The following is a 14,852-nucleotide window of genomic DNA, read 5'->3' on the forward strand; positions in this document are numbered from 1 at the left end:
TTCAGGCACTTCGCAGCACTGCCACTATCACGTGAATCTGATGGACAATTGTGAACTGTCACTTTTTCGCCAGTGCTTTTCTCACCACACAATTTCGTTCGTATTTGTGGGTGGCGGCGGTCGATTTGCGCTGATTTTTTGGCAGAGAAAAACGCAGCTCGCTGTTCTAACATAGCACAAAAAGCACACTTGTTTCGTTTGCAACCAACCAGAGCCGCTCAAAAGTAAGTGCAACAGTAGATCGGCGGTTTTTTCACGTCGCCGAGAAAAGTGCAAAACTTCATCCCCCTTCGACAATGAAAACCTCCATATTACTACATCGCAGTAGGTCTGCTGACCAGGAAAAAGTGCAACGAATGTTTTATAACTAACCGAAGATAGTGAGAAAATGTGTTTTTGCAATGTGGCTATGATTTTTTTCAAAGCAGTGTGACCCTGAAAAGTAGAGTTCGCCAATTTGCAGCGTTCCGTTTTCGACTGCAGCATTTGACGCAGCAAGCGGATATATCTGGAAATATCCAGGTGGACACATCAAGGGGCTGTAGGCGGGAAGTCGGAAAAAATCTGTGAAAAGTGTTTTAGTTTTTGTGCTGAAGAAAACCCGTGAGCAGCGGAAAATTATCGATCGAAAACTGTCATGTGACTGTCAACGAACAGCTGACTGGTCGAAAGAAACTCACCACAGCGATGGGTGAAGAGAGTAACTCTCTCTCTTTACAACTCTTCCTCTCTCCGTCTCTTTCTTTCTCTCTCCTTGGGTAAACAAAATAAGTTGAAAATTTTTGTTTAAAATTTAAAATACTTTTTGGTTAGTTTCCCACTAAGCACGTACTTGGATGATTAATAGATCATGTAGTGCGAAAATAAGCAAAAACATTTAGTAACGCCGCGCGAGGACTAATAAATAATGGTATTGCGTGCAACAAGGACCTTGGTGAAAAGCGGCCATACATTAGATATATGTACATATGTAGAAACTCGAGGCGAAAGTCAAACATGGTCAATAAGGCGGAAATTCAAATGGCCAAACAGCTGCTGGATTTCCAGCGATGGCTTATCTGTGTGGCCGTGTGTGTGTGCAAGGTCTCCTGATCCGCCCACTCCTTCCACTTTCGCCCACCACCACCCACAATCCACCCCCCGGCAAGCACATTATTATTAATTAATTTGGGCGCACACCCACTGCGGCGAGGATATCGTCAAAACTTTGTTTTTTTCTCCTTTTGCGCCTTTGTTCCTTGCTTTTTATTGTTTTTCTGTTTTCGTCGCTGCAATTTCCTGTATTGGCTTTGGACTACCCCAACTGAATGTGGATACGGATGGGTGTATGGGATTGTGGCAGGGATATGGACAAGGACCTGGGGTCTACAGGCCCACTCCATTAGCGACAGCCGTTGGCCAGTCAGACTGGCTCCATTCGCCTGGCGACGCGATGGCTGGAGCCCTCCGCCCACCGCCCCTCAATCCTCGCCTTGCCCCTGGATTCGGGCCAATCCACGTCACCAGTCCAACATGGCAGCATAACAGTCACTCCTCCTCCTCCTCCTCGTACGCTTAGTCCTCCCTATCTATTACCTCACTTCGCCCCGCAGCAATTTGACTTTCGCTTCTAAAAATAAACATACGTAGTTGTGCACTGAAAACAAAACACAGCCACATACTCTGCATGAGTTAAAGAACTGAATGGCAAGTCATGAAGTATCGAAAACATATTCTCTAATTAGAACGTCCCTTTTGTGACATTCGAACTTTCATATCTTTATAAAAAATAGATAAATATTCTCATACCAATTTCATATAATTTAACATGTCTTACGGTTTAAAAACCTAAAAAGTGTTCTTGACCCTTGATAAAACTATGTGCCATCCTTAAATTCATTTTAAACATGTGAAAGCTGGGATTTAATTAAAATTTTATAAGCTTAATACAATTTTTATGTTTTAACTATGCCTTGATATCCAAATATTTATTTGAATAAGTTTAAAGACAAGTAGTTTAGTTTTGCATAACGATATCACTCCGGTGTTGCCATATATACTTCGTCGATATAAACATGGCTTATTTAAATCCCCCTAGTGCCGGATATAGCTAGCAAAAGTGGACTTAGCTAAATATCTGCTCTCGTTATGTAATTTGTAACCTTTATTTTCGAAAAAAAAACCAAATAGAATTTTGATGATATTTTTTCTTAGCGTGATTCCGTTTCCCTTTTACCATTTTCCATTTCCCGGTTGTGTGTTGCCAGGCTTGTTGCTGTTGTCACTCCCATCCCCTTTTAGTTGTTGTGGTTGCCGCATTTGACGCTTCCTGGGCGAGGACAATGCACTGCCTTGACTTCTGGCTGGGGATGGAGGAAGAATTTGGAGATGGAGCTGGCCTGTTGTCACTCCTTGGGCTCGTGTTTTGTTTTCGTGTCTCTTTGTGAAGGCCATCATCGTGGTTATGTAATAACAGTGTGCCCACCATAGGCCGAAATTGGGTAAAGTTAGATTTATATCTCGTGGCGTTTGCTGTGTGATTACTCATACGCCCTGTGGCAGGAGCAAACAGACGAGGAGCGACGCTAGGAGTCAGTGACACTTACCCAAATTGAGCACTCGTTTTGGCTTTGGCCATGCCGCCATCTGCCTTCCGTGCTTTCCATGCTTTCCGTGCGGCTTCGTCATCAACCGCTTTCGGAAACGACGAATCGGATCGCAGATACTTCGGCCCCACGCTTTTCCGACGTTCCATGGCATCTGGTCGTTGTGCCAGCACTCATTTGGCCACGAACCCCCGACAAAGAAGCACGGCAGCATGTGGTTGAACCGGAAAAAGTAGGAAAAACAAACGGAGTAGAGGATAACCCCAAAACGGTGGCCAGGGGAAAATGCCAAAAAACCTGGTGGAAAAGTTCCTGACCATTCTGTTGAGACGCAAGGAGTGCTAGGATCAAGTGTTTGTGTAAGCAACGAGGACTGTGTATATAATAAATATGCCTAAATCGAAACCGAAGCACAGACAAACTGGCGCTGGACTGTCTGGCGCCAGAGTTCGGGGTTCTGATGGTTCGCTTCGGAATACTCCTTTGTCTGGCAAAACTGCACTGTTCCGAGTTCGATCGTGCATACTAATGAATTGCTCCGAGTGTCAATTAAATTTTCATCAGCAGAAACTTTCAAGTCATGCAATCAATAGAAGGAGTTACATAATTTAGGAGGGGGTAATCGTTTAGCCAAGGTCACAGACAAATTGGCTCCAACTTTCACTCACTCACTCACTCTCTCCTCCTATCCTTTCTCCCACTTAATAGCCATCAAGATGATGTCCGAATATTGGATTATCTCGGCCCCTGGCGACAAGACCTGCCAGCAGACGTACGACACGATGAACAACCTGACCAGCAAGCAACACAACCTGTGCAATAACTACAAGTTCCATATACCAGACCTCAAGGTGAGTTCATAAGAGACTTTAGGATATACTCTATACTATACTATATACTATAGGATATCCTCATCTCAAATATAATATATACTTCTTATTCAAAAGTTACAATATGATCTTTTTCTAATCTTTGATTTTATCCGCAGGTTGGCACCCTGGACCAACTGGTTGGTCTGTCCGACGATCTGGGCAAGCTGGACACCTATGTGGAGCAGATCACCCGCAAGGTGGCCAACTACCTGGGCGAGGTGTTGGAGGATCAGCGGGACAAGCTGCACGAGAACCTGATGGCCAACAATAGTAAGTCGTCTGCCTGCCAGCACTTATGTTGTATTTTTAGCCTAGCTTAGTCTAGCTTAGCTTAGTTCCGTTTAGTTTAGTTTAGTTTAGTTTAGTTTTAGTTAACGTGGTTAGGTGATGCCTGTTCCGAGTCACGAATCTATATCGTTTTGGTTCTTTAGTTATTTCTAAGCAGTTCTCCTGAACGTAGACACTGTTGAATCGGAATGCTCAGATATGATCGTACCATGTGTATTGCCCACATCTATTGTTTACCCACAACTGTTCTGTACTAACTAACAACCAGTGAGAGTACCATCGAATTCCTTACTTTCCCAGCCGCCGTCGGCTGTTACTATGGAATGTTTTGATCTATCTAAGACTCTGTTTGAGAAAAGCCCAACCTAACTAACACGAATCCCCGTCTATTACAATCACGATTTTAATATACGTTTACCAGTAGTTCAAGATTATGCGAGAAACAGATTTAAAAACTAATCGATTTTCAGCCGAAACCCTCGGGCCTTGCATTTATTTTATTCGATTTCCTAGGTCTTTTACGTTTTTCGTTTTTCAATATTATTTTGTTTCACACTCCTGGGTTCTTTTTGATTTTAATTTGATCTATTTGGTTGAATTTTCATTTGATTTTCTTTGAACTCATGCGCACAATCATCACCACTGAAAAGAAGGATATTACGTAGATATCTAGTTCGAGTTGGTCTGAAATGATACAGTGCCATCCAACAACAATGGAATTAAAGTTTGCGGCCCATCATAAACAAAATAGTTGCAATTAAAAAGAAAGAAAATTAGCCGAATGGGAATTTGCGTTGTTTATTTTGTGTTGCGTTTGTTGTACATTTTAATACGCACCGACCTCACACGCTATATAAATCTACAACTATACTATACTATACTATTCTATACTATGCCAGCTGAGACACACACAGATACACACACACACCATCGTATTTTTGGCCCCATTCAAGGGCGCCCAAATCCCCGGTCAATTACTCCGTGCTCTCGGTTGAAGGTCGCCCCAAAAAAAAAAAACACAATATTTATATATATATATAAATATATATATATATATATAATTACACTATGCCAAACAATAGAGAGAGAGAGAGACACTTACACACGCTGAAGGAGTACAGTGAACACTTTGTATATTTTACATAAATTGTTGTACGTTTCTTTTCGGTTTTTGATACGATTGAGTTCGACAAGTTATTTGTGGTTTTCCGTCATTTGAAAGCCCATTAGTTTTTAAATCATTCACCGCAATAAACAGAACGAGAAAAAGAAAACAATGAAGATGAAGATGAAGGAAAGCTAATGTGTGAAGATATATAGACCCATAAACTGCATATATATATACTGTATAAATATTTGACCATAAACTTTTGCGCGAGTGTCGTTCCCTCATACTTATCTTTTAATTTTTATTTCGACTTTACATGTAATTTTATTTGTATAAATAACTATGTAAGTGCGTGCGTGAAAAAGTTGGCCAACTTTTGTACTGTACATATATGTATATCTATATCTATATAGACTGTTGTAACTGTAACTGTAACTGTAACTGTTGTGTGTGTGTGTGTGTGCCTGATTGGAGTGTGTGCGTGTGTATCTGTGTTGTCTCATTTCCTCACCTGCATCGATCCGCTTGGAAAACGCTTATTTTTGTACCATTTTCCCCAAAGAACCCACTCACACACAAAACGCCTGCAGTGCAGAAAGATGCAATTCAAAGGACCTGCTTTTCCGGGTATACGTGTGTGCTTGTGTGTGTGTGTGGGTGGGTGGGTGCGAGTGTCTGTGTCCTGTACACCTGTTCATTCGCCTCTCACATCCACCGCATATCGCTAATTGGGAAAGTTGGGTAAAGATACTTGCAATTAGAACTAATTGGTAACGTGTGGCAAGAGCAAGAGCACAAGAAAAACAACGACAACGAAACGCTTTTACACTGCAAACCAAATACGAGAGTACCAGAAAACGCCCAAAACGAAAGCACAAAATGAGACGCAAACATCTATCAGCCATGGGATCACTGAGTTCCCCCGATTTCATTATTTGTTCCACTGTTGTTCATGGGATGCCATTCAGTTCCGATGCCTTTTCGCACACAAAACTCCTAAAAGCAACTAAATCCACAAAACCAACCCGCACACATGAGTTTCAAATTATTTACATTATTCCCATATGATTTTCCTTATTTATTTTAAACGATATTTACAAAACGATAAGTAACTTTTGGTTTCGCTTTCGGTTTATGTTTATGATGATGATGATGATGATGATAAAAACCCGCAGAAGAAATGCGGTTCTAGAGTTATGAAAGCAGTTGATCTCGAGAATGTGTAGGCAAATTGGGATAGTGAGGCTTAGCCCCTAAATGTATGCTATATAGTTTAACTTTTAATTTATTTCGACCTTCCCGCCCGGAAATCGAACCGAAATCGAGCCGAAATCGAGCCGAAAACCTAGCTAAGACTAAGTCTGCCATCGAATCTAAATACCTTGTGTTGTATTGTCTGTATCGGTAATTGAATCGCCACCAAAACACGAAACTCCATCTCAAATCGAACCCCGCTCGCCACCACCATTCGACAACTGAATCCTGAATCGGCTCAAATCGAATCCTGATCGAAACCCAAACGAATCCTGATCGAAACCCGAACGAATGAATCCCGATCGAATCTCGCACGGATGCAGGTCCTGGGCCACCCGACGACAGCATGCCGTGTCGCCACCACCAGCGCATCAAGCATCTCAGCCTGCGACACCAGCGAAAACACCAGCACACGCACCACCAAAACAAACCCCAACACTACCATCACCACCACCATCACCACCAGCTGCCGCAGGATCTCAAGGGTAAATCCGCAGGGACCAGTTCACCTGCCACGCCCCCGCACGTGCCCGTGCCCCCCACTCTTCCGCCTGCCTGTGCCTGCGACGTTCTCGCCATCGCCCCCGCTACCGGATCCTTATCCGGCGGCAGCCTGACTAACCTTTCGTCCGGCCACGACGCGGAGCCGGAGCCGGAGTTCGATGGCTGTCCGTGCGACGAGTGCTTCGCCTGTGCCCCGCCCAGCACCAGTGCCACGGCCAGCACGCTCCTGGCGGACGAGTGCTACTCGCAGACGGCCTCCTCGATGCTGAGTGCCACCCGCTGTGCCCTGTCCACGGTGGCGGCGATAGCCACCGGGAGCGGATTGGGCGGCGTCGGCGTCGGCGGACTGGGCAGCGGTCCAAGTACCAGTGCCGCGGCCGCTGCTGCCGCTTCCCACAGTGGTGGTGGGGTTGGGGTTGGAGGTGTGGCCGCGCCCGCCTCCTGCTCCACGCTCAGCTCCTCGGCGTACTTCTCCACGTCGGCGCCCACGACCAGCAGCTCGGTGCACAGCAGCATGTCCCGCTCTAACAGCAAGCGGCTGAATAACAACACTTGCAGCATCAACAATAACAAGCTCAGCTTTCGCAGCGGCAGCCACGTGAGCCAGCTACATTTGGCCACGCATCCCCAGCAGCAGCAGCATCAGCCGCATCAGCAGCAGCATCATTCGCATCCGCATCAGCAGCAAACAGTGCATCACATGCCACATGCCAATCCGCTGCAATCGCCCACGCAAAAGTCCATGTCGGAGGACGACGAGGCGGCCCCCGAAGATGGGGAGACGGACGAGGACCCCAAGAGTCCGCACAGTGTGCAGTCCGATCTGTCGGACACCTTCGACTGGTGGTTCAATAAGCCCAAGCGTAACTCTAAGAAGAGCAGGTATCTTATCATCGCATTACCTACTTTGTAGAACGTTGCCAAATCGCCAGCACCCCAGACAAAAAAAAAATTAAAACAAAAACCAAAACCAAAAAAAAAAAAAAAAAGAAAAAAAATAAGTCAGTCACCCGCTGTCATCCCGCTAAGCTTAGCCAAACAAAAAAAAAAAACAAAAAAAGAGAATAAAACACTACACACGCTGTAAAAACACAAGATACAACACACAACACCACACTGAAACAATGGCGCACCCGCTTTGCCTGCCTGCCCTCATCCAAAAACCACACACACAAACACACACCACTCCAGCAATATGAATACCCAGAACATCCATAAATGTTTGAGTTGATTAAGAACAGAGAACCGAGTCAAATGCAATAATAATGTATTTCTTTTTTAAATCACTCCCCATCGCACATTGCCCCACTGATCATTTTGCCATTTCGCAATTGAAACACTGACACCGACAATGACAGTGCACAACAACAACACGAGACACCACCACCACTACAGCAACATGCAACCAACAACCCACTGACCCCACAGCAACACCAACAGACACAACAGCAACATACACAACATACACAACAGCAACAGACACAACAACAACACCTATCCAAAGCAATGACATTTTGGCATCAAGCATCGACCACACCGCGCTCTAGTTATCGCTCTTTCTTCAATTCTCTTGCCGATCAAATTTATAGCAAACGTTCTACACCGAGTCAATTAAATATAAACAATGGATTTAATTTAACACCAACACATAGATCGTCTCCAGTGAGTAGTTGTTGTGGCAGTAGTAGCCAGGGGCGATCCAGTCCGGACACGGATCCCGCCGAGCCGCCCGAGTTTCCACTGAGTCCAGGTTAGCATGCCTGGGTTGGTCTGGTCTTGGTCCCCACCCAACCCAACCAAACCCAACCCAATTCAATCCAATCCAATCCACTTTGTTGCAGATCTCTTGATCGACGTTGACATATACCCTACTATAAGTGTACATGTTGATGTTGCCGTTGCTCTGCAGTTTCCTTACTTTATTCCTTTCGTTTCGTTAGATTTTTCCTCTTATTTTCTCTGATTCTGATTTTCGATTTCCGATTTATTTTATTTTTTTTTTCTTTTGAGCAACTTGATGTTTCCCAAAGTGACACCACCACCTAGCTCTCCACTTTCTTTGATCGTCGTCCACTCGTCGGGAGTAAATTGCAAGCGCAGACGAGTTTCTGTTGTCTATCTTTTAGTTGAAGCAACTATTTTGCCCAGTGTTCGTCACGAAGTTTTATCCTTCTTTCGCCACTTTTGATTTGCCTTTCACTCCTTTCTCTGTGGTATTTTGCAAACGCCTTTTGTTTGCGCTTTCGTTTTGCTTTCTCGCGATTTGACCATATGAATATGAATATGAATATGAATATTTGACTATAAGTACACGGATCTGTTGATTATTTGTACCAGTGTAAAAGTGTAAAAGCGATTATGTTGTTCTTTCAGTGTACGCTCACCACCACCAAATCACCAAATGTTGTTCTGCGCTCCACATCATTACAGCCACGATTAACGCCGATTCCCATTAAGCTATAATATCAGCAACCTCACCTCAAAACAATCACAAAATAAATCTCAAAAAAAAAAAAACTGCAGCTTTGCCCAGCGCCAAATGTTGACTGTTGACCAATCTCTGAGTTACTGTTTGCTTTGTTCGCATTTTAATTTGTCCTTTAAGTGTCTATATATATATATGTATATGTACTTACCACACAGCATTATGTTTATCAAAGTCCAGCTAACGTGTTGTGCCGTGCGACACGAAAGGTATTTCCAATTGCGACTAATATGCGTAGTCCAAAGTCCCCTTAATCCCCGTAGCCACTATTAAAATGCATCCAAATTGTTCGTTAATCGATGTTCCTTTTTTTAATCTTAACCTATATATAATAAATAAATATCCTGTAAGTGCGTGTGTGTGTCTGAGTAATCCTAATGTAATGTTCTGTGTGTCCAGTCTGACCAACTAACTAGCATTTTTCAGTTACCTTATTTACTTATACAGCTTTATTTATATAACTTTAATTTAAAATAGCTTTCAAGCCTAATTCTATACAACTTTTAGATCAATTACTATGTATTTTTTTCAATTTCGTTTTGTACTTAAACATTAATTGAACAACCAAACGTTTGTTCTGCTAGTCAACTAAGTGAAACCATTGAACCATTGCGCCATACAGCTTTGACTAATACCCTTTCTCTACGAACCAAATAGCCGAACTGCCGCAGTACTTGACCCGCTTCCAATGGGATATGGCCAAGTACCCGATCAAGCAGTCGCTGCGCAACATCGCCGACATTATTTCCAAGCAGATCGGCCAGATTGATGGCGATCTGAAGACCAAGTCGCAGGCCTACAACAACCTCAAGGGAAATCTGCAGAACCTGGAAAAGAAGAAGACGTGAGTTGGGATAATTGAATTAAGTTGGTAATACCCATTAATACATGTTGTATATATATTTAATCCACCCCCAACAGTGGCAGCTTGCTGACCAGGAATCTGGCTGACTTGGTCAAGAAGGAGCACTTCATTCTGGACTCGGAGTATCTGACCACCCTGCTGGTCATTGTGCCCAAGTGAGTTACCACCCATCATTGATTGATTGTTTGAACTGAGAATGTAATGTAACTGAATCCCCACTTATCCGCAGGGTCATGGCCAACGACTGGCTGACCAACTACGAGAAGATCACCGACATGATCGTGCCCCGCTCGTCGCAGCTCATCCAGGAGGACAGCGACTACTGCCTCTTCAATGTGACCCTCTTCAAGAAGGTGGCCGAGGAGTTCAAGCTCCATGCCCGCGAGCGCAAGTTCATTGTGCGCGACTTTGTCTACAACGAGGAGGAGCTGGCCGCCGGCAAGAACGAGATGACCAAGCTGATGACGGACAAGAAGAAGCAGTTTGTGCGTGGCCCCCTTACAATATAGCCCCTCCAGCAGGGATATTCTAATCACATATCCATTTCCATTTCAGGGTCCATTGGTTCGTTGGCTAAAGGTCAACTTCAGCGAGGCCTTCTGCGCCCTGATCCACGTGAAGGCGCTGCGCGTGTTTGTGGAATCCGTGCTGAGGTAAGTGATGGCCATAATAAGCATTTATGAACAAACATAAGTAACAATGATTTTGTGAACCCAAACAGATACGGCCTGCCCGTCAACTTCCAGGCCATCTTGATCGAGCCCAACAAGAAGAGCGTGAAGCGTCTGCGCGATGTGCTCAACCAGCTTTACGGTCACTTGGATGGCGCCTCCGCTGGCGGTGCTGTCAGCAGTGCTGATGTGGGTGCTACTTAATCCTAATCCTGCCTTGAATAATTAAGACTTAATTTTCATTTATTTTATACCACAGAATGTGGACATCCCCGGCCTGGGCTTTGGCCAGTCCGAATACTTCCCCTATGTGTTCTACAAGGTCAACATCGATATGGTGGAGCAGGCCAAGGTCTAAGATCGATCGCCCGCCGTCGTCCCGTCCCCATACATTGCACACATCCAGCCACACAAAAAACACTATACTACTACTACAAAAACAACCGACTTCAACTTAAAATCAGCTGAACCATTCGCAGACATCTAATGAAACAAAATTAATAGATTACTTTAAATAATTTTAGTCATTGTTATCTAATTATTGTTGTTATTTATGTTGCGCGTTGCCGAATATCTGTTTCAAATCAACTTCCGGTTCGCGTCAATCGAGCAAAAAAAAAAAAGAAAGAGAAATCGTTTGCAATCACCAAAACCCCAGATCTTGTAGAACTTCCCGATCGTTCTTTGTCCCCCTTCAGTTCGCAAAGCAGTATTTTATGTTTTTCTTATGCCTTACTATGATTATGATGATATGATGAATGAACAGAGTGTTTAACCCGTAGCCAAATTTACACACACATTGTCGCTGAAGCTCCGGCTTTACTTCTCCTTTTTCGTTTATTTGTTTGTTTGTTTGGTAGCTATACAATAAACATTTACGTTTGAGTTACATTTTGTTTTACAAACATTTCGTCTCGTTTCGTGCTTGTGCTCCACTTGGTATCTGTATATCCGTGACTAACAGCCAACATACAAAAACATGCCCAAAATAAATTTAAGCCCCAAAAATGGTGTCGCAAATCGCAAAACCGAACTAATTGCGCTAACAAATTTCCGATGCAATGGTACGTTTCGAGTAAAGTCTAACTATTAACTAACGGAAGTATTGTATTTATAAATGTTGCCTAGATGTTGAAAGTCTAAAAACAAGTCTAAACGCTGCGCGCGCTGTTTGCATACTACTAATCGCTGAGGAGAACCGCTCGAGCCTTTTGTGGTTCTGCCCGTTTTGTTTAAGCCCGCGTGTACGCTAACCCAACTTAAAAACCACCAGCAGCGGACAAGGGTCAACCGGATATAAGATATGAACAATAATATTCTATTCGTATGTAGAGTTTTTCAGTTTTTCCTATTGCTAAATCGAGAATTGTGTACCGAGTTAAGCGAAACGTGAGAGAGAGATACAGTATCTATTATATAAATATTTTAAAGTTATGCATACTATGTGTAAAAATGAAACAAATGAAAAGAAACGAAAGAAACCATGTAAATGTCATTGCGTTATATAAGGTGCAATTAAGCCATCCTTGTAAATAATTATAAAGAAAGAAAGACATTCCCAACTTTGTTTTGTTATCAATTGTTTGGATTGGAGCCAAATCCAGTTTGCATTTATTATTAAATACTTGTAGCTTATGTCTAAGGTGACAAACGCTTCTTGGACTTCAACTTTCACAGAGTTCATTCGAATTAGTTAAAATTCAAATATAAAAAATTGATAAAGAGAAATGTTTAAATTGGGACATAATTATTTCAAATTCGATCAAACTCTGTGAAAGTGGAAAAGGGCGTTTGACTATTTCAATTAATGATCTTTAGGTGCTAGATCTCCTGTTTGGGCTTGTTCTGCGAGGAGGCGTTGCGCGATATCTTCAGAATATTAGGGGGCTTGGGCTGATTCTTGTCCGCCTCGTATTGTGCGCGATGCAATCGCTGGCGATGCTTGTACATGTTGGCGCTGCAGAAGAACGTCATCGGGCAGTTGGGACACGTGTAGAGTACCTCCCCGGTGTGGGTGGATGTGTGTTCCTGCGGGTGGAACCACAAAGTACAAATTTACAAATCTGTTCTTGTGAAGATGTCTTGGTCTCACCTTAAGCTCCTGCGGCCGTTTGAAGGCCTTCTCGCACATGGTGCACTTGAACTTGCGCTCACACTCGTGATTGTGATAAATGTGACGCCTGAGAGCTCTGGCATTCGGTGACACCTTGGCGCAGATGTGGCAGCGGTGCTCGCCCGCACTCTCCACGTGGATGCTCTTCATGTGCTGCTTCAAACCGGTCATGCCCTTCAGCCAGGCGCCACAAATCTGGCACTGCTTCAGTTCCGGTTCCGGACGCGGCTTGTCCGAGTGCATCAGCTCCTGGTGCTTCTTCAGGATGATCTTGGTGCGCATCTGCTTGCCGCACTTGTCGCAGATGATGGTGCTCTCCGGGTCGTGCATGGAGTTCATGTGGTTCTTCAGCTTGCGCTCGGTGAGGAATCTGTTGGGCATGGTTAAACAAAGTTAGAGAAGGAGTGATGGACTGGTAGGGATGACACTCACTTCTTATTGCACTCGGAACAGGTGAACTTGAACTCCGACTTGGGCACATGCTTGTTCAGCTTGTGGTAGTCAATGGCCGTCTTGCTGAGGAAGGTCTTCGAGCACAGGTCGCAGCTGAACGTCAGCTTAATGGCCGGATCCATGTGGACCTGCTGGTGCGACTCCAGGTGCCGTGAGTTCTGGAATGACTTCTCGCACACGCTGCACTTGAAGTGCTCAGGATTCCAGTGGACGAGCACATGCTCGGCCAGCACTTTGCGTTGCGTGAACTTTCGGCCACAGCACATCATGTAGCCGGGATCGACCTGGTGGGTGAGTCTGTGGTGGCGCTGCATCTCGGTGAAGTTGTGCACCAGCAGATTGCATATGGCACACGGCAGCACGCTGGTGAAGAACTTGGCGATGATTACGTCGTACTCCTCCTGCTGTTTCTTCCGCTGCTCCAGCAGTTCGCGGGACATTCGCACTTTCGGCTCCGCCGGTTTCGTTCGCTTCTTGTACTTCTTGGGCCGCACCACCGTCCTCTTGGGCAGCACGGCGAACTCCTGCTTCCCGGGATTGTCCAGCTCGAAGTCGGAATCAGAGTCGAAGCCCCCGCTGCCTCCGTCGTTGTCCTCGGAGGAATTGTCGCTGGGCACCAGGTCGTCGTCCAGGTTGCACGAGAAGTCGGGATCCGCAACCTCGTCCATGAACTCATCGAGCTCCTCTGCCTTTAAGTTCAGTTGGATGTCTTCTTTTGGCTTCTGCAGAACGGCAGTGGCGGTATCCGATTTCCGGGGGCGACCACGTCGCTTTTTGGGCGGCGCGGGCTCAGCGGTTGCATCAGCGACATCCTCATCCTTGTCCTTGTCCCCAGAGGATCCGTCCTCTGCCTTTAGGCGCTTCCTCAAGCGTCTGGCTGTGCCCTCCAGTTGATCCTGGGGTGTTTGCGTGCTGGAGGTGCTTTCCAGGATCTCGATGCGGGGTAAATGGTCTAGTTCGTGCTCCTCTATTTTGACCTCCGGGTAGAAAAAGTTGCGCCCGCAAAGTTCAGATGGCTCCTGCGCCCGCGGCTCCTCCCCTTCCGTTGGCAGTTTGGCGACTTCCGGGAAGGAGGAAGTGCCCTGGGTGAGGGGATCATCCTCCATGAGCAACACTTTTGTTTCCTGCAACGAGCTCTGCGCCGCACTAACGAATTCATGCAAAGTGTTGAAGTCGGACACCGTTTTCCAGCAGCGTCCGCAGATCCTGTCGTGGCTTTCCTTGGAGATCTGGAAGGGAAAGTGCTGGTTGACGATCCTGGCCACCTCCAGTTGCGCGGCCCGCGCGGAGTGCACGTCTATGTAGTCGCCCATCATGGCCGAATACTCGCACATGCAGAGTAAGCAGCACGAAGAGGAATCTATTGAGATAGTTAGAATATAATGTCAACAATTGAGCATCACTGGCTTGGGCAGGAATAGCTTCTTCTTGCCGATTTCTGCACTGTCTTGAGCTTACCCATTGCTTATTGTATCCTTTGCTACAGGCAATTGAAAGCCATCTAATGATTGGGGCGTTAAATGCAGTTTTTTATTTACTAATTTGTTTAATGCCGCAGTGCACTCAAAACGCCAGCTGTTTTTCAGTTCACAATAGCAGAGCAAGCTGCGGGCATTTAACAACACTGTCGCAGTCGATGGGGCGAAATGGGATT

General features: G+C 45.1%; 2 protein-coding genes across 6 annotated transcripts; one reads left to right on the plus strand and one right to left on the minus strand.

Annotated features, from left to right (window-relative positions):
- Nucleotides 1-49: 49 nt before the first annotated feature.
- On the plus strand, nucleotides 50-12,194 carry LOC108137922 (V-type proton ATPase subunit C). 5 transcript variants are annotated; one of them, XM_017259863.2, is made up of 11 exons: nucleotides 59-224; nucleotides 3,294-3,436; nucleotides 3,574-3,727; nucleotides 6,431-7,493; nucleotides 7,970-8,361; nucleotides 9,754-9,940; nucleotides 10,018-10,116; nucleotides 10,191-10,446; nucleotides 10,517-10,614; nucleotides 10,683-10,821; nucleotides 10,892-12,194. In XM_017259863.2, exons 2-11 carry the CDS (start codon nucleotides 3,302-3,304, stop codon nucleotides 10,988-10,990), a joined length of 2,622 nt encoding a protein of 873 aa, XP_017115352.1. In that variant the 5' UTR covers nucleotides 59-224; nucleotides 3,294-3,301; the 3' UTR covers nucleotides 10,991-12,194. The 5 variants fall into 5 exon arrangements, with proteins under 5 accessions (XP_041563736.1, XP_017115352.1, XP_017115353.1 ...); XM_017259864.2 differs by lacking the exon at nucleotides 7,970-8,361 and having other exon boundaries at nucleotides 71-224; nucleotides 6,431-6,592; XM_017259865.2 differs by lacking the exons at nucleotides 6,431-7,493; nucleotides 7,970-8,361 and having other exon boundaries at nucleotides 75-224.
- A 1-nt stretch (nucleotide 12,195) lies between these two features.
- On the minus strand, nucleotides 12,196-14,790 carry LOC108137924 (transcription factor grauzone). Its single transcript, XM_017259866.2, has 4 exons — nucleotides 14,657-14,790; nucleotides 13,178-14,558; nucleotides 12,725-13,115; nucleotides 12,196-12,660 (listed from the first exon to the last, which is right to left on the minus strand). The coding sequence occupies exons 1-4, from the start codon at nucleotides 14,658-14,660 to the stop codon at nucleotides 12,454-12,456; spliced, it is 1,983 nt and encodes a 660-aa protein (XP_017115355.1). The 5' UTR covers nucleotides 14,661-14,790; the 3' UTR covers nucleotides 12,196-12,453.
- Nucleotides 14,791-14,852: the final 62 nt, after the last annotated feature.

Source organism: Drosophila elegans, unplaced genomic scaffold (assembly GCF_018152505.1).
Source record: "Drosophila elegans isolate 14027-0461.03 unplaced genomic scaffold, ASM1815250v1 contig_183, whole genome shotgun sequence".
In the NCBI taxonomy this organism is placed as follows: domain Eukaryota; kingdom Metazoa; phylum Arthropoda; class Insecta; order Diptera; family Drosophilidae; genus Drosophila; species Drosophila elegans.